Here is a 27809-nt window from a genome sequence, read left to right on the forward strand (position 1 = left end):
AGGACTGAGGGCCAGGCTTGGGGCTCGGAGGGCCCCTTAACCCATGCTGTGCCCTGCTGCCACAGTCTCTGACCTGGTCTCATGGACCTGGAGCCGGCTCTCCTAACTCCTTGTGGCAAAAGCCCCTCTGAGCAAAGAAAAGCCCTAAAAACCCGGAGCGATGAGCTCAGAAGATTTCCCCTCCACGTTGTGACTTTCCACCACTCGTGGACACTGTATTCGTACTCTTGCTACCCACGACCCGCCCTGGGGACTTCGGGGAGCGTCTGTCTGTGGGGAGACACCGCGTGTGGGCAGGCGAGAGCGGCCGGAAGTCCCAGTTCCGCCCAGCGGAAGTATGCCTGGCCTGCTGGGCGGGAAACGGAGTGGAGCGGCTTGTTTGTAGGCGGGCTTAGAGGAAGGAAGCACGGAAACGACACGCCGCGACTTGACGGTAAAGGTCACGGCTTCCACTCCCCGCGCGTGCGGGCCCTGCCCTGCCCCCGCCCCGGACTCTGTCAGTGGTCTCCTGTGGAAGGTAGACTGCAGCCAGTAGGCCCCGGTCGGCCCTCACAGCGGCTGGGATGAGGGATGCCTCCCTATTCGCTTTCTAACCCGTTGAGGGGATTGAACTGGCCGGAAGGGGCCTTCCTCAGGAAGCGGCCGACCCCGGCCGCAGCCCCCACAGGAGCTCATGGGAAAAAGAGAATTGCCACGTACCATTTGGTCAGGCCTCTGGAGCCCGGCAGTTTCCGACCGTGATTGTACTTGAGAATCCACAGGCCTCTCGCCAGATGATTCTGGTGTATCGGAGGGGTGGGAACCACTGGTGAGGCCCTTTCTCAGACCGTGGGCCGGACCGCGTGGGCCACAGCACTTGAGCGGCGCGCCCGCTGCTCAGGAGTCGTGGGTGGCGGGGCGGGACTCACGCCCTTAACCGGTACCCGGTCCCTGGCAGGAGTTGCAGAGTCCTGGCCTAACACGAGCCTGGGGAAGACCACTGCTCTTCGAAAGGAGTTCTCCCAGCTCTTTAGGTGAGCCAGGCCTTGGTGTTAATGAGTGCAAACTGGGAAAAGGGGGTGGGGGTAGCCTTCCCTACTTGGAAAGATCGGGCATCGCCTTACTGTGCAAACTGGGAAGAGGTGATGAGTTTTAATGCATAACGAACGGCTGCTCCAGTCTACTGAGTCTGGGAATGTGAATGCAGAGCGAGCTCCTCGTACCCTCACTCAGCTTGTTTTCTGCACCTCTTATTTCTCAAGCTAAACTGTAACAGCAAATTTTTTTGCCTATTGGCCCTTTTCCCCTTGTTTCCCCTAGTTTCAGGAAAATTTCCACTGTGCGTGAGTCCAAGCTGGGCATCCACTGTCAAGAACTTAGTGATGGCATTTAGTGGTGGGATTTTCAGCCTGCCAGCCTTATACAGAAATTTCATTTATCGTTCTGATATTTTGGGGTAGTACTTAAATTTCAAAAAAGCTTTTCATGTTAACATTTTCTATGCCAAGTAAAAGAGTAACGTTCAGCTAGTTTTCTTGCTTAAATTTGAATTTAACAGCACTGTTTTGGGGAGTACATTGAGTTAAACCTGTAAATGGAATAGTTTCTTCTGTTACCTGGAAAAATCCTTTTTTTCCCCTTTTGAGAATACAGCAAATAATTTTGCAATCTTGCTTCTCACAATTTGCATCTTCACTAAATTACTGAAAACACTGTTTTATTGAACAGATGCTTTTGTTTTGGGGAATAGTCTATATTTCATAATTTAAAATATAGTTTTATAATTATCCCTTGAAAGTTATAACTTGCCCTTTGCTGTTGATGTTTCTAAGCACTTAGCTAGTAAATAAATGACTTGTATTAATGCTACTAGGTACTTGGAAAACTTTAAATTTTTTTTTTTTTTTTTTTTTTTTTGAGAGAGAGAGAGAGACAGAGCACGAGCAGGGAACGGGGAGAGAGAGAGAGAGAGAGGTAGACACAGAATCTGAAGCAGGCTCCAGGCTCCAAGCTGTCAGCACAGGCCTCAATGTGGGTCTCGAACTCATGAGCCATGAGATCATGACTGAAGTGGGATGCTTAACCAACTGAGCCACCCAGGAGCCCCTGGAAAGTTCCATTTTATTGTGTCATTTATTAGAAAACAGTATAAGAAAGACAAAGGGGAATAGAAGGTAATGTGTTCTGTCAGTTTCAATTTCAATACATTTAGTTTTTAAAGCTTTGTAAAAATAAAATTATATTTAAAGGCAGAATAGGTTGACTAATTAAAACTAAAGAAATAGTCCTTATACTCCTTCACAAAGCAAAAAAACCTCCACATGTGATACATGTAGTCCATAGTCCATTTTTTTTAAGTTTTTTTTTTTTTTTTTAATTTACTCTTCCTATTCCAAATCCTAACCCATTTTCTCAAAGGTAATGCATGTTTACATATGGAAGAAGGTGTAGTAGACGATAAGAGTGTAGGGCATGGCCTCAGATTTTCTTGGTGCTCATTCCAGCTCTGGCACTCACTAGCTGTTTGTTTGGGCAAATTGTTTATGCTCTCCTTGTCAGTCTTCATCTTTATAACTCCCTCTTAGGGTTGTTGTAAAAACTAGAAGGATAATATTTGTAAGGTTTACAGAACATAGCCTGGCCTATTATAGGACTTGAATGTTAGAAGCTTTTATTATTATAAAAATTGTGAAAAATAGAAAAAAGTGGGATAAGACACCATAGAACCACCAGCTTAAAACAAGTGTTAACATGTTGTTTTCCATGTAGTTTTATGATTTCCTCTGCATAACTGGGATCATGCTGTAGATAAAAGCTTGAGTCTTGCCATTGTTGATTAATTGTAACATAAGCATTTTTCCTTGTTATTAAACATTTCAAGTAAACATCAGTATTCTTGTAACAGTATCCTGTAAATATACTATAATGTACCCAAGCATCCTTCTTTTAATGGAATATTTAGGTTTAAAAAAATGGCAAACCTGGTATACATTTATATATTATTTTATAAAAGATTCTCACATTTACTATTAATTTTTTTATTTGGGAATTTTATTTTCATTTTGAGAGTGAGAAAAAAATAGAAAGGATAAGTAGCTATCTCTTATTTTTAGTTTTTTGTTGTTGTTGTTTTTTAAATCTACATTTTCTTTAAAAAAAATTTTTTTTTTAACATTTATTTATTTTTGAGACAGAGAGAGACAGAGCATGAAGGGGGGAGGGTCAGAGAGAGGGAGACACAGAATCCGAAACAGGCTCCAGGCTCTGAGCTGTCAACACAGAGCCTGACGCGGGACTCGAACTCACCGACCGCAAGATCATGACCTGAGCTGAAGTCGGCCGCTTAACTGACTGAGCCACCCAGGCGCCCCTAGTTTGTTTTTTTTTTTAACGTTTATTTGTGAGAGACAGAAAGAGAGCATGAGTTGGGGAGGGGCAGAGAGAGAGAGAAGGAGACACAGAATCTGAAGCAGGCTCCAGGCTCTGAGCTGTCAGCACAGAGCCGGACTTGGGGTTCATATTCACTGACTGCGAGATCATGACCTGAGCCAAAGTTGGGTGCTCAACCAACTGAGCCACCCAGGTGCCCCAGTAGCTGTCTCCTTTTAACCATGTAGTGTTGGAATAAAAAAGAATTCTAGAGTTCTGTGAGTCCTGATTCATTGCTTTAAGAAGTTAATTGGACTCTGATAGTTTTTCTAAAAAGTCAGTTTAGCATGTGAAATGCCATATCAGGGTTCCCAGTTATTTTAAAAATTCTAACAAGTGGTATATAAACAAGGATTTTAGCTTAATAGTGGAATACTATGTTGAAAAAACCATGGATTCTGAGAACAAACTGAGGGTTGATGGGGGGTGGGAGGGAGAGGAGGGTGGGTGATGGGTATTGAGGAGGGCACCTTTTGGGGTGAGCACTGGGTGTTGTATGGAAACCAATTTGACAATAAATTTCATATATTGAAAAAAAATTAAAAAAAAAAAACATGGATTGTTGAAAAACAAAATTTTAGTATTAAGCTTAGCTTGTGTAGAGAAATGCAGTTCTAAAGTGTGTGTGTGTGTGTGTGTGTGTGTGTGTGTGTGTGTGTGTGTTTTAAATTTCCAATTCATGGAGTGACCAATCAGAAATGATGGGATGAAAATTTACAGGAAAGAAAAGAAAATAAGGAAGCAGAACCACAAGAGGGTCATTTAGATTCAATCAACCAAATGTGTATATTTACTTAATAAACTATGTTGAAGGCCTGTAATACTTAAGAATGCCATATGCATTTATGTATTTTTCAAATTTAATTCTTGTTACAACTTTATGAAGTAGGGATTTCCTATTTTACAGAAGAGGAAACTGAGCCTTAGGGAACTTAAGCACACCCAGTATCACATATTTAATAAGTTGTAGATTCAGTCCCTGCTCTTCTGTCTTCAGGAAAATTGTTTTTTCCCTACACTTTTGCATTTATAATTCTGGAATTCTCAAACATTGATTTAAATTGAGAAAATATCTTTATTTTATAGATGAAATATAAGGAAAAAGAATACAGACAAGCATGGAAAGTGAAGACACAAAGAAGATACAAGGTGAGAAATTAATGGATTATATATCTGGAATTAATTTTATAATCTATTTGTAGGATATATTGCAGATTATCTCACAGGATCCAGGAAATGAAAGAATCATTCAACAATTTACATGCATATTTATTGTGCATCTACCCTGCATGTCACACTGATTTCAGGACACTGACATTCTGATGGGAAAAGGCATGCTGATAATTAGAATACCATATGATAGCCATTTTATTTTATTTTATTTTTCCAACGTTTTTTATTTATTTTTGGGACAGAGAGAGACAGAGCATGAACGGGGGAGGGGCAGAGAGAGAGGGAGACACAGAATCAGAAACAGGCTCCAGGCTCCGAGCCATCAGCCCAGAGCCCGAGGCGGGGCACGAACCCACGGACCGCGAGATCGTGACCTGGCTGAAGTCGGACGCTTAACCGACTGCGCCACCCAGGCGTCCCTGATAGCCATTTTAATAGAGACATAGACAAGAATACTGGGAATCTGAGAGAACCACCATGACAGTATGCATGGAGGTATAGATTTTAGAGTTGTCCTTTGAAAGATGGAAATTAAATCCATGGACATGGAGGAGGTTAATCAGAAATGTTAAATATTAAAAAAGAAAAGGATGGGGAATGGTGTTCCTTAATGTACACCATCACATAAGGATTTGGCTGAGGAAGAGGGCCCTCAAAAAAAGACTGAGAAAAACATTTCTTTTTTTTTTTTAACGTTTATTTTTGAAAGAGAAAGAGAGAGAGATAGAGCTTGAAAGGTGAAGGAGTAGAGAGAGAAAGGGAGACACAGAATCAGAAGCTGGCTCCAGGGCTCTGAGCTGTCAGCACAGAGCCCAACACGGGCTTGAACTCACAAACTGTGAGATCATGACCTGAGCTGAAGTCAGATGCTTAACTGACTGAGCCACCCAGGCATCCCAAAACATTTATGTATTTTTTTTTAATTTTTTATATTTTAGTTAATTAAATTTTTTAAAAATATTTTTTAACTTTTATTTATTATTGAGAGACAGAGCATGAGCAGGGGAGGGCAGAGAGAGGAGACACAGAATCCAAAGCAGGTTCCAGGCTCTCAGCTGTCAGCACAGAGCCCGACATGGGACTCAAACTCAAACTGTGAGATCATAATCTGAGCCGAAGTTGAATGCTTAACCGACTGAACCACCCAGGCACCCCTAGTTAATTAACTTTTTTTAATGTTTAATTTAGAGAGAGTGAGCACAAGTGGAAGAGGGGCAGAGAGAGAGGAATACACAAAATCCAAAGCGGGCTCCAGTCTGAGCTGTTAGCACAGAGCCTGACGTGGGGCTCGAACCTATGAACCATGAGATCATGACCTGAGCCGAAGTTGGACACTTAACCTACTGAACCACCCAGGCACCCCTATTTTAGTTAGTTAATATGCAGTGCAGTATTGGTTTCAGAAGTAGAATTCAGTGATTCATTACTTACATACAATACCCATTACTCATCACAAGTGCCCCACTTAATTCTCATCACGCATCTAGCCCATCTCCTATGCAACTCCCTCCATCAACCCTCAGTTCTCTATAGTTAAGTCTCTTGTGGTGTGTTTCCCTTTCTTCTCCTCCCTCCCTCATATGTTCATCTGTTTTGCTTTTTAAATTCCACATATGAGTGGAATCATATATTTGTCTTTCTCTGATTGATTTATTTTACTTAGCATAATACATTCTGTCTAGCTCCATCCAAGTTGTTACACGTGACAAGATTTCTTTTTTTTTTTTTGATGGTTAAGTAATGTTCCATTATATATATGCCACATCTTTTTTATCCATTTATCAGTTGATAGACATTTGGGCTCTCTCCATAGTTTGATAGCTATTGTTGATAATGCTGCTGTAAACATTGGTGGGGGATGCTTAACCAACTGAGCCACCCAGGCGCCCCTTAGTGTAATATTTTCAAGAATTATTCAAGTTGTACCAGTATCTTCATTCCTTTTTATTGCCAAATAATATTTCATTGAATGGATATATCATATTTTGTTTATCCATTTAAGAGTTGGTGGAAATTTGGGTTTCCACTGTTTGGCAGTTACAAGTAATGCTGCTATGAATGTTCATGTGTAAGTTTTTGTGTGCCATAGGTTTTCATTTCTCTTGGGTATATATTTGGTAGTAGAATTGCTGAGTCTATGGTAAATTTATGTTTAGCCTTTTGAAGAATTGTCAGACTTTTTGCCAAGGTGGCTGTACCATTTTATATTCCTGCAGCAATGTATAAGGGCCCCAATTTCTTCAGATCCTTGGTCAACACTTGACATAATCTGTCTTTTCGATTGTAGCCATCCTAGTGGATGTGAAGTGGTTTCTAATTGTGGTTCTGGTTTGTATTTCCTTAATGACTAATGCTGTTGAGCATCTTTTCATATACTTAATTGACCATTTGTGTATCTTTTTTGGAGAAATGTCCATTCTTTGCTTTTTAATTGGATTATCTTTTTATTATTGAGGTTTTAGAGTTCTTTATATGTTATGAACACAAGCCCCTTATCAGATACCTTATTTATAGGTATATTCTTCCCTTCCTTATATGTGAATTATCTTTTCACATTCTTAATGATATCTTTTGAAGCTCAAAAAATTTCAATTTTAAGTCCAATTTATCCAGTTTTCTTTTATTGCTTGTGCTTTTGTTTTGTATATTCTTGAGTTTTTGTTTATTTTCTTCAGGAATTATTGAAGAAACTAGGTTTCATAGCCTGGGTAAGATAAAACTTGAGTTGTAGATGTCATTAGGTGCTTTGGGAAGGGAGGGATTATAATAGAAAGTATCAAAATATGAGAGGGGAGTATAGGAGAGAATAGAGGAATACATAAAGAAGTGTCTTGTTTTCTTCAGTTGTGCCTAGAATTGAAAATCACTATGCTCCATCAAAAATCCTGTTTGGCATGTTGTTGCTGATGAGAGGTTTATTGATAACCCATACAGGCAAGCTAACCTTTTTACAGTTTCTATTAATGTAGAATAAGATCAATAAATGATTGCTGTTGCTTCAAGACAACTTAGTGATAACCTTTGTATTATGGTTTTTCACTAACAAATTGGGTCATGAATTATTTCATTAAACCAAATTGTCAGTTGAATTTCCTTTAAGAGGAAGACTAAATATTGACAATAAATCTAAGTTTCTTTTAGTGTGTTCCTCTGTACTTTTATGTCCTGTCTTCATTCTTTATCTTTGAAAGCTTTATTTTTTTTTTGAAAAAAATTTTTCTATTAAAATTTTATTTAATGTTTTTATTTTACTTAGAGAGCACGTGAGCGAGCATGAGCGGGGGAGGGGCAAAGAGAGAGGGAGACACAGAATCTGAAGCAGGCTCTAGGTTCTGAGCTGTCAGCACAGAGCCCGACCCGGGGCTTGAACCCATGAACCGTGAGATCGTGACCTGAGCCAAAGTTGGACACTTAACCAACTTGAGCCACCCAGGTGCCCCTATCTTTGAGAACTTTAAATGTTAATTCAAGCATTATGTCAAAATCTACATACAACTTAAAATCCTTAAAACCAAGAGAAGAAATTGTTTAAAGGGTATGGTAAAAAATTTTATGGGAAAATGATTATCTTTCATTTTTAGTTGCAAATAAATATTTCAAGTTTATATTTTGATAAGTCACACACACACACACACACACACATATCCATGCAAACAGTAGCAACAATCAGGATAGGGAATATAGCCTCATGCACCTTTTTAATACTTCTTTTCGTCCCTTCCTTGACCCACTTTCCCCAAACGACCACTGATCTGCCTTCTGTTACTATAAAGTAGTTTAATTTTTTTTTCAGTACATGGAATAATACAGTACATATTCTTTGTGTGTGGTTTCTTTCCCTCAGCGTAATTATTTTGAGATTCATCCATGTTGTTGTGTATATCAATAGTTAATTCCTTTTTATTGCTAAGTAGTATTCCATTTTATGGTCATTTGTTTATCCATTCATCTGTTGATGGACATTTCAGTTGTTTTCAGTTTTTGGCTATTACATACAATGCTGCCATGAACATTTGTGTACAAGTCTTTGTATGGACACATAACCTGCTTTCCTTTTGGGTAAATTCTTAGGAGTGAAATGGCTGGATCAAATAGTAGGTGTATGTTTAACAATTTATGAAACTGCTGAACTTTCAAAGTGGCTGTACCATTTTATGTATCCACCAGCAATATATGAGAGTTCCACTTCTTTTGCATCCTTGCCAAATATTGTATCCTTGAGCCCTGCTTTGGGCTCTGTGCTGACAGCTCGGAGCCTGGAACCTGCTTCAGTTTCTGTGTTCTCCTTTCTGTCTGCCCCTCCCCTGCTTGTGCTCTGTCTCTCTTTCTCTCTCTCTCTCTCTCTCTCCCCCAGAAATAAATATATTAATTTTTTTTAAAAGGAAAATACTGCTAAGAGAATGAAGTTTTAAATTTTGATGAAATACAATTTATTCATTATTTTTCTACAGATTGTATTAATAATACTGTGTCTAAGAAATTTTCTTTTTTTTTTTTAATTTTTTTTTCAACGTTTATTTATTTTTGGGACAGAGAGAGACAGAGCATGAACGGGGGAGGGGCAGAGAGAGAGGGAGACACAGAATCGGAAGCAGGCTCCAGGCTCTGAGCCATCAGCCCAGAGCCTGACGCGGGGCTCGAACTCACGGACCACGAGATCGTGACCTGGCTGAAGTCGGACGCTTAACCGACTGCGCCACCCAGGAGCCCCTGTGTCTAGGAAATTTTCATGTAAGCCCAAGTAGCAAAGTTTTTCTCCTGTGTTATCTTTTAAAAGTTTTATAGTTCCAGATTTTACATTACATCTGAATCCCTTTTGAGTTTCTTTTTGTATATGGTTTGATTCAAGTTTGGTTTGTTACGTTTTTGAATACAGATATCTGTTTGTTATAGCATCATTTGTTGGAAAGGCTATCCTTTCTTCTCTGCATTGCATTTGTGCCTTTGTAAAAAATCAGCTATTCATATATGCGTGAGTTTATTTTTGGACTGCATTCTAGTTTATTGATCTATTTGTGTATGCTAATGTAATACTATATTCTTTTGATTACTGTAGCTTTATAAGAAGTCTTGAAATCAGATAGTTTTAGTCTTCAAGCTTTATTCTTCTTTTTCAGAATTGTTTGGCTAATAGGTCCCTTGCATTTCCATATGAATTTTGGGTTCATCTTGTCAATTCATATTTTTAAAAAGTCTGTTGGGATTAAATTGAATCTATAGATCAATTTGGGGGAATTGACATCTTAATATTTAGTCCTCCAGTCCATGAAAAAGGTGTTTCACTCCCTTTATTTCAGTCTTGTTTAATAATTCTCAGCAATATTTTTGAGGTTTTATTATACATGTTATTTATATCTTTTGTTAGGTATATCTCTAATTATTTCATATTTTTGATACTATTATAAATGGCATTGTTTTTCAACACCAATTTCCAATTACTTTACCACAGGGACATAGAAATATAATTGATTTCTGTATGTTAAATGGATATTCTGAAATCCTACTATACTCCATTATTAGTCTAGTAGCTTTTTTGTAGATTCCATCAGGTTATCTATATAGAAGATCATGTTGCACATGAAGGCAGTTAGTTTTACTACCTTCTTACCAATTTGAATGCATTTTATTTCTTTCTCACTTGATGGCACTGGCTAGGTTCTCTAGTACAATATTAAGAGGAATGCTAAATAGAATGATACACTCCCCAGTATAATGTTAAACATCTCTGTCTTATTCCTGATCTCAGAGAGAAAGAATTCAGTCTTTCTCTATTAAGTATTATGTTTACTATAGGGCTTTTGTTTTGTTTTGTTTTTGTGGATATACTTTTTCAGGTTGAGGAGTTTTTCTTCTATTCCAAGTTTGCTGAAAATTTTTTGAACTAGAAATGAATGTTGGATTTTATCAAATGGTTTTTCTGCATCTACTGAGGTGATCATATGGCTTTCCATGTTAGTTTATCACATTACATCAATTGATTTTTCAAATCTTAACCAACTATGCATTCTTACGATAAACCCACTTGTTCATGATGTATTATTATTTAATATGTTGTTAGATTCGGTTTGCTAAAATTGTTTAGACTTTTTACATGAATGTTCATGAAGGATATTGGTCTGTAGTTTTCTTTTTTTTCCTTTCTAATGGCTTTGGTTTCGGTATAAGGATAAGGCTAACCTCATAGAGCAAGTTGGGAAGTGTTCCTTCTCTCCAAACTTTTGGGGAAAGTTTGTGTAGAGTTGATATTACTTCTTCCTTAAACATTTGGGAGAATTTACAAATGAAGCCATCTGAACTTGGAGGTTTCTTCACAGGAAGGTTTTTAAACTACGATTTCAATTTCTTTTATAGATGTAGTACTATTTAGGTTGTCTGTTTCTTCTTGGGTGAGATAATTTGTATCTTCAAAGCAATTTGTTAATTTCACTTGTCCACTTCACCATTCAGCCATTGAATCTATAGATATGAAGTTGCACATAACATTATCTTTTGAATATTTATAGAATCTATGATGGTGCCTTATCTCTCATTCTGATATTTGTAGTTTGTGTCTTTGCTCCTTTCTCCTGATCAGTTTGTCTAGAGGTTTATCAGTTTTATTGATCTTCTCAAAAACCAGTTGTATTGTTTTCCTGCTTTCAGTATCATTGATTTTAGCTTTGATCTTTATTACCTTCCTTCTACTTACTTTGGGTTTAATTTACTGTTTTTATAGTTTCTTAAGGTTGAAGCTGAGGTCATTAATTTGAGACCTTTCTTCTTTTATAATATAAACATTTAGTGTTGTAAATTTCCTCTCAAATACTGTTGGTAGCATCCCACAAATTCTAATATGTTGTATTTTCATTTTCATTCACTTTATTTCTAAATGGCAGATATTTAAACCAGTGTAGCTTTATTTAAAGAGAATAATACTGCATTTGGATTTTCTGTTCTTCAAAAAATTTTTTTTAATGTTTTATTTGTTTTTGAGAGAGAGAGAGAGAGGGAGACACAGAATCCGGAGCAGGCTCTGGGCTCTGAGCTGTCAGCACAGAGCCTGACGCGGGGCTTGAACTCACAAACTGCAAGATCACAACCTGAGCTGAAGTTGGATGCTTAACTGACTGAGCCACCCTAGCACCCCATGGATTTTCTATTCTTATATTTCATGTGAGGGGAAAATCAAATAATTACAAGAAGTTCATTTCAAGTTCTTTTATTTAAGCAACATCTTTCTTTTTTTTTTTTTTTTATCTTTACTGTTGGATAGATTATAAAAGGAATATGTACTCATTATCTTGAAAACAGACATGATAAATATATGTATTTAAAAAGTGAAATTTAAAAAGTGAAATTTAAATGGTTAGTTTTTGAAAGATAACACTTGGTTTAGAAAAGTGAAATTTTTGTTCTTTAGAAATGAAGACTGATCTGAACTTACTATTGGAGTGTCTGAAGTATCAAATGGACAACCCTTTTTCACAAAAAGAAGCTTTGGTCACTATTCATTCAATTTGTCAACAAAACAGTAAGATGTGATAGTGAATTTTTATCTGTGATTGTAGTTCTTTAGTATTTTGAAATATGAAATATGCATAGCTCTTTTTCTTCAACTCACTCTACTTGTTATGTTACTATATTCATGTGATTTATTTTCTCCTTAAAAGAATCATAGTATCATTTATGTTCTGTTTTGTCTGCACATCTTGTAGGTAATGCAGGTGTTTACTTTCGAGAAATTGGTGGTTTGATGTTTGTAAGAAATCTTGCAAAGTCAAGTGAACATAGCATGGTAAAAGAAGCAGCCTTATATACATTAGGAGCTGTTGCAGAACAAAATGGTAAAATATGAAAACTTTTTTTCGTTATCCTTCAAGCATCGTGTTATATTTTAACAGACTACTAAAAAGTAATTTTAGGGGTGCCTGGGTGGTTCAGTTGGTTAAGCATCCAACTTTGGCTCAGGTCATCATCTCCTAGTTCCTGAGTTTGAGCCCTGCATTGGGCTCTGCACTGACAGTGTGGAGTCTCCTTGGGATTCTCTCTCTCTCCCTCTCTCTGTCCCCTCCCCCACATGCATTCTTTCTCTCTGTCTCTCTTTATTTTTTTTTTAAATTTTTTTTTCAACGTTTATTTATTTTTGGGACAGAGAGAGACAGAGCATGAACGGGGGAGGGGCAGAGAGAGAGGGAGACACAGAATCGGAAACAGGCTCCAGGCTCTGAGCCATCAGCCCAGAGCCCGACGCGGGGCTCGAACTCACGGACCGCGAGATCGTGACCTGGCTGAAGTCGGACGCTTAACCGACTGCGCCACCCAGGCGCCCCACTCTGTCTCTCTTTAAATAAAGAAACTTCGGGGTATCTGAGTGGCTCAGTCGGTTAAGTGTCTGACTTTAGCTCAGGTCATGATCTCGCGGTTCATGAGTTCAAGCCCCATGTCGGGCTCTGCGGTGACAGCTCAGATCCTGGAGACTGCTTCAGATTGTTTCTCTCTCTCTTTCTCTCTCTCTGCCCCTCCCCCACTCATGCTCTGTCTGTCTCTCTCTCAAAAAATAAATAAACGTTAAAAACAGATCTTTTTCCCATTGATTTAAGCTACTATTTGTACTTCATGAATTTGCATATGCATATATGTATCTTTGATTTTTCTATTAAGTTCATTATATATCTAAGTACTTGAATCAAAAGACGAAGATAATCTACAACATCTTGTGTACAGAAAAATATACTCTGGGTATAGAAATTCATGTTGGTCAAAACATTTTTCTGTAGTATAGCCAAGATGAAGTTGAATCTAAAGTTTTAGTTTGTCAAACAACTTTCTATCCTTAAATTTTCATCCATTAAATATTTCTTCATCATTTGGTAAGAACCAAGCTATGTGCTAGTCATTGGGATAAATAAGGCATTGTCTTTGCCTTTGAGAGAATGTCCAATAGCTGGTTCTAAATACTGGATCAAATACTAATTATACCTCTGTGTTCAAATTATTACCTTTTTAAAGATTTTATTTTTTTTTGAAATTTTTTTTTCAACGTTTTTATTTATTTTTGGGAAAGAGAGAGACAGAGCATGAACGGGGGAGGGGCAGAGAGAGAGGGAGACACAGAATCGGAAACAGGCTCCAGGCTCTGAGCCATCAGCCCAGAGCCCGACGCGGGGCTCGAACTCCCGGACCGCGAGATCGTGACCTGGCTGAAGTCGGACACTTAACCGACTGCGCCACCCAGGCGCCCCAAGATTTTTTTTTTTAAGTTTATTTTTTTAATAATTTATACACCCTCAAACTCACAACCCCAAGATCAAGGATCACATGCTCTTCAGACTGAGCCAGCCAGGTGCCCCCTCAAATTATTATTCAAACAAAATTTTTTTAATGTTTATTTATTTTTGAGAGAGAGCATGAGTGGGGGAGGGAAGAGAGAGAGGGAGACTCAGAATCTGAGGCAGGCTCCAGGCACCACACTGTCAGCACAGAGCCCAATGCGGGACTCAAACCCACGAACCATGAGTTCATGACCTGAGCCAAAGTCGGATGCTTAACTGACTGAGCCACCCAGGCACCCCTCAAATTATTTTTTGAAAGTTCTGTTTATTGCATTATTATAACGCACACACACACACACACACACATAACACATATACACACACCTACTGTCAGGTATCATGTTTGCTTTTTGGAAAGATATTTTTATTTTTAGAAAGTCCTTAATAGCACAAGTATCATTTGTCTCTATTTTCTAAAGCAGGTTTATGAATTTTCTAAAAGTTTTCTCTTGCTATGTTTTGTTACTTACTCATCTTAAATTTTTTTTTATGTTTTAATTTTTTTTTTAGTTAGGTTTTTATTAGAAATTCTAAGGGATTATGCACATGTTGTAGCACCTCAATCAAGTATACTTCTGATTAAGATATTGCCTTCTAAAAAAAATTTTTTTTAATGATTTATTTATTTTGGGGCGCCTGGGTGGCTCAGTCGGTTGGGCGTCCGACTTCAGCTCAGGTCATGATCTCACGGTCCGTGAGTTCGAGCCCCGCGTTGGGCTCTGTGCTGACAGCTCAGAGCCTGGAGCCTGCTTCAGATTCTATGGCTCCCTCTCTCTCTGACCCTCCCCCGTTCGTGCTCTGTCTCTCTCTGTCTCAAAAATAAATAAACATTAAAAAAAATTTTTTTTTAAATTAAAAAAAAAAAAGATTTATTTATTTTTGCGAGAGACAGAGACAGAATGTGAGTGGGTTAGGGGAGGAGAGAGAGGGAGACACAGAATCTGAAGCAGGCTCCAGGCTCTGAGCTCTCAGCACAGAGCCCGACACAGGGCTCAAACGCATGAGCTGTGAGATCACGACCTGAGCTGAAGTCAGACGCTCAACTGGCCGAGCCACCCAGTCGGCAACTTTATATTTTGTTTAGCATACTTTAAAACTTGTGCTAATGCATAGAAATTGAAATTATATTTTTTTTATTTTTCAGTTTACTGTCAGCAGACTTTGTGCACTTCAGAATTGTTTGAAGACTTAACTTGGTTCTTATCTAATAATGATTCAAACACAAATTTGAAAAGAATGTCTGTCTATGTCATATTGGTGCTGGTTTCAAATAATAGTAAGTACATTCTTGTATGTTGCAGAAACATTTAAAAATAATAAATTGAAATAGTTGTTCCTTTTATATCAGTGTCTTTTAAAAAATCTCACTAACTTCCGAGAACTACCAGCTTTATTTATTTATTTATTTATTTATTTATTTATTTTTAATTTTTTTAACGTTTATTTATTTTTAAGAGACAGAAAGAACAGAGTGTGAGCAGGGGAAGGGCAGAGAGAGAGGAAGACAAAATCCAAAGCAGGCCCTGGGCTCTGAGCTGTCAGCACAGAACCCGACACGGGGCCCGAACTCACGGACTGAGAAATCATGACCTGAGCCAAAGTCAGATACTCAACTGACTGAACCACCCAGGTGCCCCTGAGAACTACTAGCTTTAAAGAAAAGAGAATAGCATATATTGTTTGATATTTATTAATTTTAATAAATAGTAAAGTGATTTGTGTTACTTAAATAACATTAAAAAAAGAACAGCTTTAAAAGTAAAAGAGAGACATTTGATGATTAGTTTGATTTTCCACTGAATTAGCCATTTAGTTACAGTGTTTACTATATCAGCCAACAATGGCCTAAAATTTCATGTAGCTTGTGGCTAAAATTTTGTTTCTTTTTTGGAGGAAATTTGAATGCTGTCATTCTATAAGCATAGGTAATGTATTTTCCATAATAATTGTGATTACAGATTTTTATCTACTGTAATTCTCTGTTATACTTAGTACTACTTTAAAGTGATTAAAAGTTATTTATTAGAAATATTACTTAAATGTTTTTCATTTCTACAAAAATTTTTTTTTAAATTTTTTTTTTAACATTTATTTATTTTTGAGACAGAGAGAGACAGAGCATGAACAGGGGAGGGTCAGAGAGAGGGAGACATAGAATCCGAAACAGGCTCCAGGCTCTGAGCTGTCAGCACAGAGCCCGACGCGAGGCTCGAAGTCACGGACCATGAGATCATGACCTGAGCCGAAGTCGGACGCTTAACCGACTGAGCCACCCAGGCGCCCCTCTACAAAATTGTTTATAAGCAAAAGTCATATTTGTGTGCTAATATGGCTGTTTTTTTAAGGGACTGGACAGACACTTGTGAGAGAAACAGGTTGTATCACAGTTCTGACACAGTTGTTCAGGTAAGCAAATATAAATTTCTTGTTATTATTCACTACTTAAGACTTTAACTCATTTGTATTAATTTGCTTCTTTTTTTTTTTAACCAAATAGGACAGTTCTTTCAAAATATGAGTTGAATTTGTCAGATAAAAATGTTTTCCAGAGTTATCAGTTATGGTCTTCAGTGTGTAGTACTTTATGTGTCTGTGTCAACAATCCTCAAAATGGTAATTATCTCAAATATTTAAATATTAAAATAAAATAAAAACAAATGAATTGATGTTTTCCAAATATATTAAAACACAAGTGACTTTGTCTTCTTTCAGATGAAAATCAGATGCTTTGCTGTTCACTTTTTCCACATGCTAATGACTGGCTAATAAATTGCATCACACCTGAGGTAATTCGCCCTGTTTGCTCATTTATTGGGCTTACTCTTGCAAATAACAGTAAGTATTCATTAATGTCTAGTTACACTTGAAGAAACATATTTCAAAACATAACAGAAACCTATTGAGTTAATTATTGAATTAATTGAATTAATGGAATAATTTTATTATAGTAAGTTGGGTCATTTTGAATGCATTTAGACTACTGCAGATGGGAAAATCTTGAAAGGAGACATTGTTAGGAAGATGATTGGGAAACTGGAGGTAGCAGCATAGTTTTGAATCTCCACAGATAGCCTCATAAAACAGAACAACTAGACAGCAAAACTAAAACCCGACAGAGGGTGTTCTCTGACTAAATAGAATTAAATTATAAATGAATAAAAATCAAACATCTAGAAAAGTCCCAAATATCTGAAAATTAAACAAGTCCATGCTAAAACAAAGACCAAAAACAAGAATAACCACAAAACCATGAGTAGAAAAAAATAAATGATAAAGAAATTAGAAATGTTTTTAACTGAATGATAATGAAAACACAACATGAAAAAACTGGGTTGCTGTGGGGCACCTGGGTGGCTGAGTCGGTTAAGTGCCAACTCTTGATTTCAGCTTAGGTCATGATCTTATGGTTCATGAATTTGATCCCCACTAGTATGGATCCTCCTTGGGATTCTCTCCCTCTGTCTCTGCCTCTCCCCCACTCATGCTCGTGCACCTTCTCTCTCTCTCTCTCAAAAATAAATAAATAAACTTAAAAAAAAAACTGGGTTGCTGCAAAAGCAGCGTTTGGAAGGAAATTTTTCGCACTATAGTTTGCATAAGGAAAGAAGAAAGGTCTCAAATCAATTTATATTTGTTTCCACCTAAGAAACTAGAAAATAAACCAAGTTTAACTCAAAGAAGGAAATAATAAAGAGAATATCAGAAACCAATGAAATAGAAAAATAACACAGCAGGGGAAAATCAGTGAAGCCAAAAGCTGATTCTTTAAAAAGATCAATAAACGGATCCTTTAGCCAGACTAACTACAAAATAAAAAAAGAAGGCCCAAATTACTAATATCATGAATAAGAAGTGACATCACTCTAGATCTTAACAGGTATTAGGATAATAAAGGAATAATAGAAACAACTTTCTGCTACTAAATTTGACAACCAACAGGAACTAGACAAATTCTTTGAAAAACACCAGCTCAGAAGAAATAGATACCTTCCAGGGGGACCTGGGCGGCTCAGTCAGTTGAGTGTCTGTCTCTTAATTTTGGCTCAGGTCATGATCTCAGGGTCTGGAGTTTGAGCCCTGTGTTGGGCTCTCTGCTGAGCCTGGGAGCCTGCTTAAGATTCTCTCTCTGCCCCTCTTCCCTGCTCATGTGCATGCGCTCTCTCTCTAAAATGAAAAAGAATAGATAATTTGAATATTATTGTATGTATTAAAGAAGTTGAATATGTAGTTTAAAACCTAAAACAGGAATTTCCAGGCCCTGATGGCTTCACTGGCGAATTATACCAAACATTTAGAGAAAAAAAAAAAATCTACATTAATTGCCAGGAAATGGAAGTACAAGATATACCTCCCAACACATTTTAAAAGGCCAGAATTATTCCCACACTAGAGCTTGAAAAAGACATTACAAGAGGGGTGCCTGGGTGGCTCATTCAGTTAAGCGTCCGACTTTTGTTTTTGGCTCAGGTCATGATCTCATAGTTCATGGGATCAAGCTCCTTGTCAGGCTCTGTGCTGACAGTGAGGAGACTGCTTGGGATTCTCTCTCCCCCTCTCTCTGCCCTTTCCCATTTGTGCACTTTATCTCTCTCAAAATAAATAAATATTTAAAAACATTTTTTTTACATGTTTATTTTTGAGAGACTAAGAGAAAGCAAGTGGGGGAGGGGCAGAGAGAGGAGGGAGGCACGAAATCTGAAGCAGGCTCCAGGCCCTGAGCTGTCAGCACAGAGCCTGACACGGGGCTCAAACCCATGAACTGTGAGATCATGACCTGAGCTGAAGTCATACGCTTAACCAACTGAGCCATCCAGGCACCCCAATAAACAAACTTTTTTTTAAAAAAGAAAAAGACATTACAAGAAGACTATATATGAACATAGATGCAAACATCCTTAAGAAAATATTAACAAATCAGTGGTGCCTGGCTGGCTCTGTTGGTAGAGCATGTGACTCTTGATCTTGGGGTCATGAGTTCAAACCCCGTGATGGGCACAGAGCTTATTTAAAAAAAATTTTTTTTTACGGACTTCAAGCTATATTACAAAGCTGTAATCATCAAGACAGTATAGTACTGGCATAAAAACAGACACTCAGATCAATGGAACAGAATAGAGTACCCAGAAATGGACCTACAAACGTATGGCCAACTGATCTTTGACAAAGCAGGAAAGAATATCCAATGGAATAAAAACAGTCTCTTCAGCAAGTGGTGCTGCGAAAACTGGACAGCAACATGCAGAAAAATGAACCTGGACCACTTTGTTATACCACACACAAAAATAAACTCAAAATGGATGGAAGATCTAAATGAAAGACAGGAAGCCATCAAAATCCTTGAGGAGAAAGCAGGCAAAAACCTCTTTGATCTTGGCCGCAGCAACTTCTTACTCAACATGTCTCCAGAGGTAAGGGAAACAAAAGCAAAAATGAACTATTGGGACCTCATCAAAATAACAAGCTTCTGCACAGTGAAGGGAACAATCAGCAAAACTAAAAGGCAACCAACAGAATGGGAGAAGATATTTGCAAATGACATATCAGATAAAGGGTTAGTGTCCAAAATCTATAAAGAACTTACCAAACTCAACACCCAAAAAACAAATAATCCAGTGAAGAAATGGACAAAAGACACGAATAGACACTTCTCCAAAGAAGACATCCAGATGGCCAACTGACACATGAAAAAATGCTCAACATCATTCATCATCAGGGAGATACAAATCAAAACCACAATGAGATACCACCTCACACCTGTCAGAATGGCTAACATTAACAACTCAGGCAACCACAGATATTGGCAAGGATGCAGAGAGAGAGGATCTCTTTTGCACAGCTGTTGGGAATGCAAACTGGTGCAGCCATTCTGGAAAATGGTATGGAGGTCTCTCAAAAAATTAAGAAAAGAACTACCCTATGATGCAGCAATTGCACTACTAGGTATTTATCCAAGGGACACAGGTATGCTCTTTCGAAGGGGCACATGCACCTCAATGTTGATAGCAGCATTATCAACAATAGCCAAAGTATGGAAAGAGCTCAAATGTCCATTGATGGACACATGGATAAAAAAGATGTGGTATATATATACAATGGAGTATTACTCAGCAATCAAAATGAATGAAATCTTGCCATTTGCACCTACGTGGATGGAACTAGAGGGTATTATGCTAAGCGAAATTAGTCAGAGAAAGACAAATATCATGTGACTTCACTCATATGAGGAATTTAAGGTACAAAACCGATGAACATAGGGGAAGGGAAGCAAAAATAATATAAAAACAGGGAGGGGGGATGAAGCCTAAGTGACTCTTAAATATAGAGAACAAACAGGGTTACCGGAGGGGTTGTGGGAGGGGGAGATGGGCCAAATGGGTAAGGGGCATTAAGGAATCTACTCCTGAAATCACTGTTGCACTATCTGCTAACTAACTTGGATGTAAATTTAATAAATAAATAATTTTTTAAATAAAAAAAATTAAAATTAAAAAAACATTGGGGTGCCTGGTTAGCTCAGTTGGTTAAGCATCCTCTTGATTTTGGCTCAGATCGTGATCTCACGGTTTGTGAGGTCAAGTCCTGCATCATGCTCTTTACTGGCAGTGCAGAATCTGCTTGGGATTTCTCTCTCTCCCTCTCTCTCTGCCCCTCCACCACTCTGTCTTTCTCAATAAATAAATAAACATTCTTTTAACATAAAAAATATTAAATCTAGTAATATATAGAAAAGGTAATATATTATGACCAAGTGGCATTTATCCTAGGAATGTAAGATTGGTTCAACATTGGAAAATTCACCATTTTCACAGGCTATGACAGAAAAGAAAAACTATATGATGATCTAAAAAGATATAAGAAAAGCTTTTACATAGTTCAGTATGTATTTATGACAAAAACTTTTGGTAAACTAGGAATAGACAGAACTTCTCAATGTGATAAAGGGCCTCTACAAAACACTACAGCTAGCGTATTTAATGGTGAAAAACTTAATCCCCTCCTCCTTCCCCACTCTGCCAAGATTGGAAAAAAAAATGATAGCCACTCTCATTACTTTAAGATTTTCCTGGGTATTTCAGCCAGTGAAATAAGGCAGGAAAGTAAAAACGCATAGAGATTGAAAAGGAAGAAGAAAATACAGTGTTTATTCATAGCTGACACGATTGTCTGAAGAATCGAAAATAAAGTTGTAGGAATGAATAAATGATTTTAGCATGGTTGTAGGATCCAAGGTCACATACAGAAATAAACTGTATTTCTAAATAGTAGCAAGGTGGCTCAGTCAGTTGAGCATCTGAGTCTTGATCTTAGCTCAGGGCTTGATCTCAGCATTGTGAGTTCGAGCCTGAAGTTGGACTCCATGCTGGGTGTGAAGCCTACTTAAAAAAAAAAAAAAAAAAAAAAAAAAAAAACAAAAAACTAGGGATAAATTTAATGAAATCTGTGCAATGTCTATATGCTTAAAAATATGAAACTTTGCTGAGATAAAGAAAACCTAGGTTAATGGGAGATACCCTACACTCATGGATTGTAATGCTCAGTGTTATTAGAATGTCACTTCTGAATTTCATTTCTTGATTCAAGACATTCCCCATCAAAATACCAGCAGGCATTGCTGTAGAAATTGGCAGACAAGCTGATTCTAAAATTTACATGGAAATGCAAAAGGGCCAGGATAGTCGAAACTTTTTGAAACAGGTCAAAATTATGGGATTTATATAACTTGATTTCAATACTTATTATACAATAATCAAGAAAGTGTGGCGTTGATGTAAGTGTAGACATATTAGGTCAATGCAGCAAAATAGCCCATATATAGACCCATACATAGATAGTCGTTGATTTTCTACAAAGGTGCCATAATAATTCCATGTGGGAAAAGATAATCTTTTCAACAAATGGTGCTGGAAAGAGTGGATATCCATACACAAAATATGAATCTCAACCCTAATTTTACACTGTATACAAAAATGAACCTGAAATGATCCATAGACCTAAATGTAAGAACTAAAACTTCAAAACTTCTCGATGAAAACATAGGAGCAAATCTTCATAACTTGGGAGAAGACAAAGCTTTCTTAGAACACAGAAAGTATGAGCCACTAAAGAGAAAATGATAAATTGGACTTCACTGAAATTAAAAGCTGAAAAGGAAAGCCATAGACTGGGAGAAAATATCTGTGAAATGTACGCCTGGTAAAGAACTTACACCTAAGATATAATAGAGAATTCTTACAAATCAGTAGGACAAAAAAACAACCTAATGATTAAAAAAAAGAGGCAAGATTTGGTCAGATATGTCACCAAAGGAGATATGAATATTGAATTATACATAAGCATTGAAAAAATGTTTGAAAAGATATTCAGAATTATTGTTATTAGAGAAATCCAAACTAAAACCCAAAGGATACCACTACACACTCACTGCAATGGCTGAAAGGGGAAAGGCTAGTAATATTAAATGTTGATGAGGTTGTGGAGCAACTAGAACTTTCTCACATGTTGTTGGTATATTTCTGTATTCACACATTTAAAGCAAATAGTCATGTTTCACATGCAAAGGAACTTAGCTCTATAATTCCAAAAATTGGATTCTCTCCATGATGCTTTGACATTTCCTTTTTATCTAAGAGTCAACTTGGATGACTAATAATTTTAGAACCTCATTACTGTCAGCAAACTGGTATGAAATATAAGATGAAATTTGAAATATTCAGCATACAAGTGTAGACTAGGATGTTCTTGTGTTTATAAATTTTTATTACATGGGCCATAACTAGAAATCATGGTAATACAGTGCCATTTTCATTTAAGCATTTAAAAATACTTCCTAGGGATACTTGGGTGACTCATTTGGTTAAGAGTCTGACTCTTGGTTTCAGCTCAGGTCATGATCTCACGGTTTGTGGGTTCGAGCCCCATGTCAGGTCTGTGCTGCAGGTGCAGATCCTCTTTGGGATTCTTCCCCCCCCTCCCCCCACCTCTTCCCTGTTCATGCATGCATTCTCTCTCCTTCTCCCCCCATAAAACAAATACATATAAAAATAAAAATACTTCTTTTTTCAAGAATTTTTTTTAATGAAAATATTTTGCAGTAAAGAAACCTGTTTTGGAGTCTCCATAATATCGAAAATGTTTGGTTATCCTTTGATAACATTTCCTAACAGTTCCTTTCCCAAATGTAGAAAATTCTGACCATGATGTTTTTTTAGATTAAGATCTTTGTGTTTTGTTGAACAATACAAAAAGTAATTTTTTTGTTTAAATCATCTTGGCTCAATTTGTAGTACTAGGGTATACTGGGAAGAAGGTTCATGGCAGAATTATAATCATTAATCCATGTATCCATTTGTTATAAGCCCACTGCTGGGATAGGGGCTGTAGAGACCGTTGAATACACAGACCCATGGGATACTTTCCCATCAGAATCATTTTCAAAGGGGGAACAAGACACTTTGACTTTTAAAAAATGTATTTTTCACTGAGTCTTTGCTTGGAATAGTTGTTATGACTCTCAATAATATGTTATAATTTTATGTTCTAAGAACTAAAACAATTAGGCTTAAATAAGATGGATAAAATATGTGTTCTTTTGGAATAGTTAAATTACTTTGCCCTTTGTAGATTCAAGCAATCTAAGGAATGAGTTAAGTTGGAATTCAGAAAATAGGCAGCTTGCTAATTGCAATATCACACTAAATGAATTAATCTATTCTTCATAGCTCTGTTGAAGGACTTGAGTTTACTAATGCCATTCTTGCAAGATACACCAGTTCTTGCTAAATAAGAAAGATATCTAACACATGAGAAACACTGTACTGTGTGTGTAGTTGTTCCATGTGAAAGTGCATTTCTTTTTTTTTTTTAATTTTTTTTTCAACATTTATTCATTTTTGGGACAGAGAGAGACAGAGCATGAACGGGGGAGGGGCAGAGAGAGAGGGAGACACAGAGTCGGAAACAGGCTCCAGGCTCTGAGCCATCAGCCCAGAGCCTGACGCGGGGCTCGAACTCACGGACCGCGAGATCGTGACCGGCTGAAGTCGGACGCTTAACCGACTGCGCCACCCAGGCGCCCCTGAAAGTGCATTTCTTAAGTAAATGACCTATTTTATGATTAAAGGTAAAGATTAGATTTTTTCATTCTTTAATTTTGGGATTTTTAGTACTTGAAAAAGTCAAGTTAATGTCATATTTAGTGCAAACTAATTGAATGGAACCATACACTTGTTTGCGATATTAATAGTCTTGCTACTTTATTCCTTAAGCATTTGTTCAGAAATACTTTATATCTGTGGGTGGACTGGATGTATTGTCTCAAGTTCTTGTGCAACTGGAATCTGATTCACACAAGACTGTTTCCAGTGCTAAGCTTGCAGTGGTGGTGACAAAGACAGTGGATGCGTGTATTGCTGATAATCGTGAGTAAACATGCTTAGTAATTTTTATATAATTGCGTTTTGTTTGAATTCAACATGGTACGTGTTGAAATGGTAGATGGAACACAAACATGGTTTGGACTTCCAGTTTCTCACATGTGGGAGGAATCTTAAAACTTATCTAGTCCAACTCCTTGTTTTCCCATGAAGGTTATGACTTCCCTAAGGGTTCAAAACTAGGACTTCCGACTTTGTCTAATGATAGAATCAAGATAAGATTCTGTTATTTCTAAACCTTTGTTTCAACAAAAGAGCAATATTAAGTTAAAAACTTTAAGTTAGAAATGGACATTTGGGAAACATAAGGAATGGAAAACCCAATTTATAGATTTTAAAAAATTATATAAAGAATTAAGTTATGCCTCTTTCTAATAAGTATGAGGTCTGACTTACCCAACCATAACTAGTGTGTGGCAGACTCAGACTTGAACCCATGGCTGCTTCTCACATGTACAGACACTGAGGAATGATAGTCTGTAAATCTCCGTAATAACCAATGCTTTTAACATTCACAAAAAACTGAAAAATAAGTAGGTGATTTTTAAAAAATCAGTTATTTTTTTTTTATTTTGACTTGTTTTATTTTTTATTTTTTTAAATATACATCCAAATTAGTTAGCATATAGTGCCACAATGATTTCAGGAGTAGATTCCTTAATGCCCCTTACCCATTTAGCCCATCCCCCCTCCCACAACCCCTCCAGTAACCCTCAGTTTGTTCTCCATATTTATGAGTCTCTTCTGTTTTGTCCCCCTCCCTGTTTTGATATTATTTTTGTTTCCCTTCCCTTATGTTCATCTGTTTTGTCTCTTAAAGTCCTCATGTGAGTGAAATCATATGATTTTTGTCTTTCTCTGACTAATTTCACTTAGCATGATGCCCTCCAGTTCCATCCACGTAGTTGCAAATGGCAACATTTCATTCTTTTTGATTGCCAAGTAATACTCCATTGTACATATATACCACATCTTCTTTATCCATTCATCCATCGATGGACATTGGGCTCTTCCCATACTTTGGCTATTGTTGATAGTGCTGCTATAAACATGGGGGTGCATGTGTCCCTTTGAAACAGCACACCTGTATCCCTTGGATATATGCCTAGTAGTGCAATTGCTGGGTCATAGGGTAGTTCTATTTTTAGTTTTTTTGAGGAAACTCCATACTGTTTTCCAGAGTGGCTGCACCAGCTTGCATTCCCAAAGATCAGCTTTTAAGGGCCTGCTATGTGCTGGGCTCTTAGTGAGCTCTAGAGACACAAAAATGATTAAGACCTAGTACCTTGAAGAATTTACAACCTTACTATTGATATCAATATTGTTAGACACTGGGTGAACTCTGTTAAAAATGGTGTTAGGAGAAGTATAACAAAATGGCAGCTTCTTGAATTTTGTTATATCTCACTGTGACAGCTTCAGGGATGCTTCACTGTGTCATTAACGTTAGAACCATGGCAGTTAATAATGTATTTCAGTTACGGGCAGGAGTTAGTTACATAGGAAGGTCTATAGTCCATCTAGATAAGAACAGGTGTATAAGGTGAGAGTAAGCATATTCAGCTTTTAGGGAGGTAGTATTAGTACTTCATACTCACAGCATTATGCAGGATAATTGAGAAGAAACCATTCTTCATAAAATAGGCTTTAGTAAACTGTCCCTATCTTGGGAAGTGGGATTAATGAGGACTATGTAAATCACCATATTATTACAATGTATTTATTTATATACACATACACATACATATTAGATATTATATGAGCTATGAATATTAGATATTATATAGTTATGAGATCATTCTCCCAGGGTAAGATCTGACATATAGTATATATATATAGTTATGAGTTTGAAGTTTATACTTTTTTCCCTCTATTTTATACTAATAGCTACTTTTGGAGTAATACTATCCAAGTATCACATTGTTTCAAAACTTCTGACATTACTGCTTCATGAAAGTCTGGATTCAGGAGAAAAATTTAGCATCATACTTACTCTTGGTCATTGCACAGAGGATTGTGGTAAGTATGAAATTTATTCAGTGTGCTTATTAGAACAGTGGAATGGAAATCCACTTTTGTTTTTTTCCCTCATTTTCATGTGAAAGGCTTAAGAGTACTGCCTTTCTCCAAGTCATTCAGGCCCCAAGCTAGTCATTTTGCTCTTCATCCTTCTTCATCCATACTCTTCCTTATCCCTTTCTACCCAGTTCCAATTTAGGCCCTTAGCCCCTCAACATCTTTCACCAATGTTATTGGAATAGATTTCTCCTTGTGTTCCCTCTCTCGTATCTTCATTTTTCAATCCACTCTGACACTGCTGCACAGATCCAATCCTGTTCTCCCTTACTGAAAACCTTTGAAAGTCCTATCTTTCTTTCTCTACTTATCACTCTCTTTTTTCTCCTCCTCTTCCATTTTTCTCCCTCTTTCCAATCTTCTCCTGCTCTCTCTCTGTCCATTTTCCTCTTTTCCAACCCTCTCTACATTCCTCGCTCTCTCTCCTTGCAATCTCTTCTCTCCTCTTTGCTCCCTGCTCCACTTTTCCATTCTCCTTGCTTTGCTGTCTCTTGCTTAGGATTTACTATCTTCTACTCTCATTTTTGATATATTTTCCAGAGGAAAATCAGTATGACCTTTTTAAAAACAATGGGCTTCCACTCATGATACAAGCCTTAACTGAATCACAGAGTGAGGAACTAAACAAAGCTGCCACTTTTGTGCTTCACAATTGCAAAAAAATTAGTAAGTATATTGTTACTTTAAAAAAAATACCAGAGTTTATGAAAGGGAATTTGTATCTGCTGAATGAGCCAAACCCCTTCAGGTCCCCAGGCTCTTCTTACATTTGAAAAGCAGAGTATATGATTTGGACATGACTAGAGTGTTTCATCATATTAAAAATCTATCTGGAAGAGAGCAACAATATAGAGAATTTACTTATTTTATGCATTGTGGACAAATTTAGTTGTAGGACTTAAACTTGAGGTCTACAGGTGACTTATGGTTAAATTATAAAGTACATTTCATTTATTTTAAAAACTGAGTGCCTTTTATTTGCCAGGCCCTCTGCTAGGTTTTAGGGATACAATGATTAAGAAACAACAGTCTGCACTCATAGAGCTTAGTTTAACTAGATAAACAGGTAGTCATTAATAATCTCAAAAATGAATGAATTGTTATATATTAACCTAAGGGCTAGGAATGGATGGAGCAATAGAGCTTAGAGAGCATAGAACAAAAGACTGTGTTTTAGACTTGGAGCAGAAAAGGCTTTGGAAGAAGTGATTCTTGAGCTGAGATCTGAATATATAGCATTAACTAGGTGCAAAGAAGGGAATTTTTTATGGCAAATGTCTCAGGTATGAGCAACAGTGAGGCACAAAGACCCTGTGTTAGGAGGGAGCATGCATTGAAGGATTAATGGCCATTGAATTAGTCTTCATGGAAGAAAAATTGCTGCTGCAAAATGCAAAAAGAAAACTTA

At 37.3% G+C, this 27809-nt stretch overlaps 1 protein-coding gene across 16 annotated transcripts in view; it reads left to right on the forward strand.

The window, feature by feature from the left end:
* The first annotated feature begins 351 nt into the window (after nt 1-351).
* Nucleotides 352-27809, forward strand: part of TERB1 (telomere repeat binding bouquet formation protein 1) — a 46244-nt gene continuing 18786 nt past the window's right edge. For 4 of the 16 annotated variants that reach the window (XM_047834772.1, XM_047834769.1, XM_047834773.1 and 1 more), the window contains exons 1-12: nt 461-1013; nt 4495-4557; nt 7426-7515; nt 11981-12091; nt 12276-12404; nt 15037-15168; nt 16238-16298; nt 16390-16505; nt 16605-16727; nt 24158-24310; nt 26213-26344; nt 26942-27067. In XM_047834772.1, coding sequence (XP_047690728.1) covers nt 4527-4557; nt 7426-7515; nt 11981-12091; nt 12276-12404; nt 15037-15168; nt 16238-16298; nt 16390-16505; nt 16605-16727; nt 24158-24310; nt 26213-26344; nt 26942-27067 — 1204 coding nt within the window. In that variant the 5' untranslated portion in view covers nt 461-1013; nt 4495-4526. The other 12 variants (XM_047834774.1, XM_047834767.1, XM_047834763.1 and 9 more) reach the window with 10 other exon arrangements.

This window comes from Prionailurus viverrinus, chromosome E2 (genome assembly GCF_022837055.1).
Source record: "Prionailurus viverrinus isolate Anna chromosome E2, UM_Priviv_1.0, whole genome shotgun sequence".
NCBI lineage: Eukaryota > Metazoa > Chordata > Mammalia > Carnivora > Felidae > Prionailurus > Prionailurus viverrinus.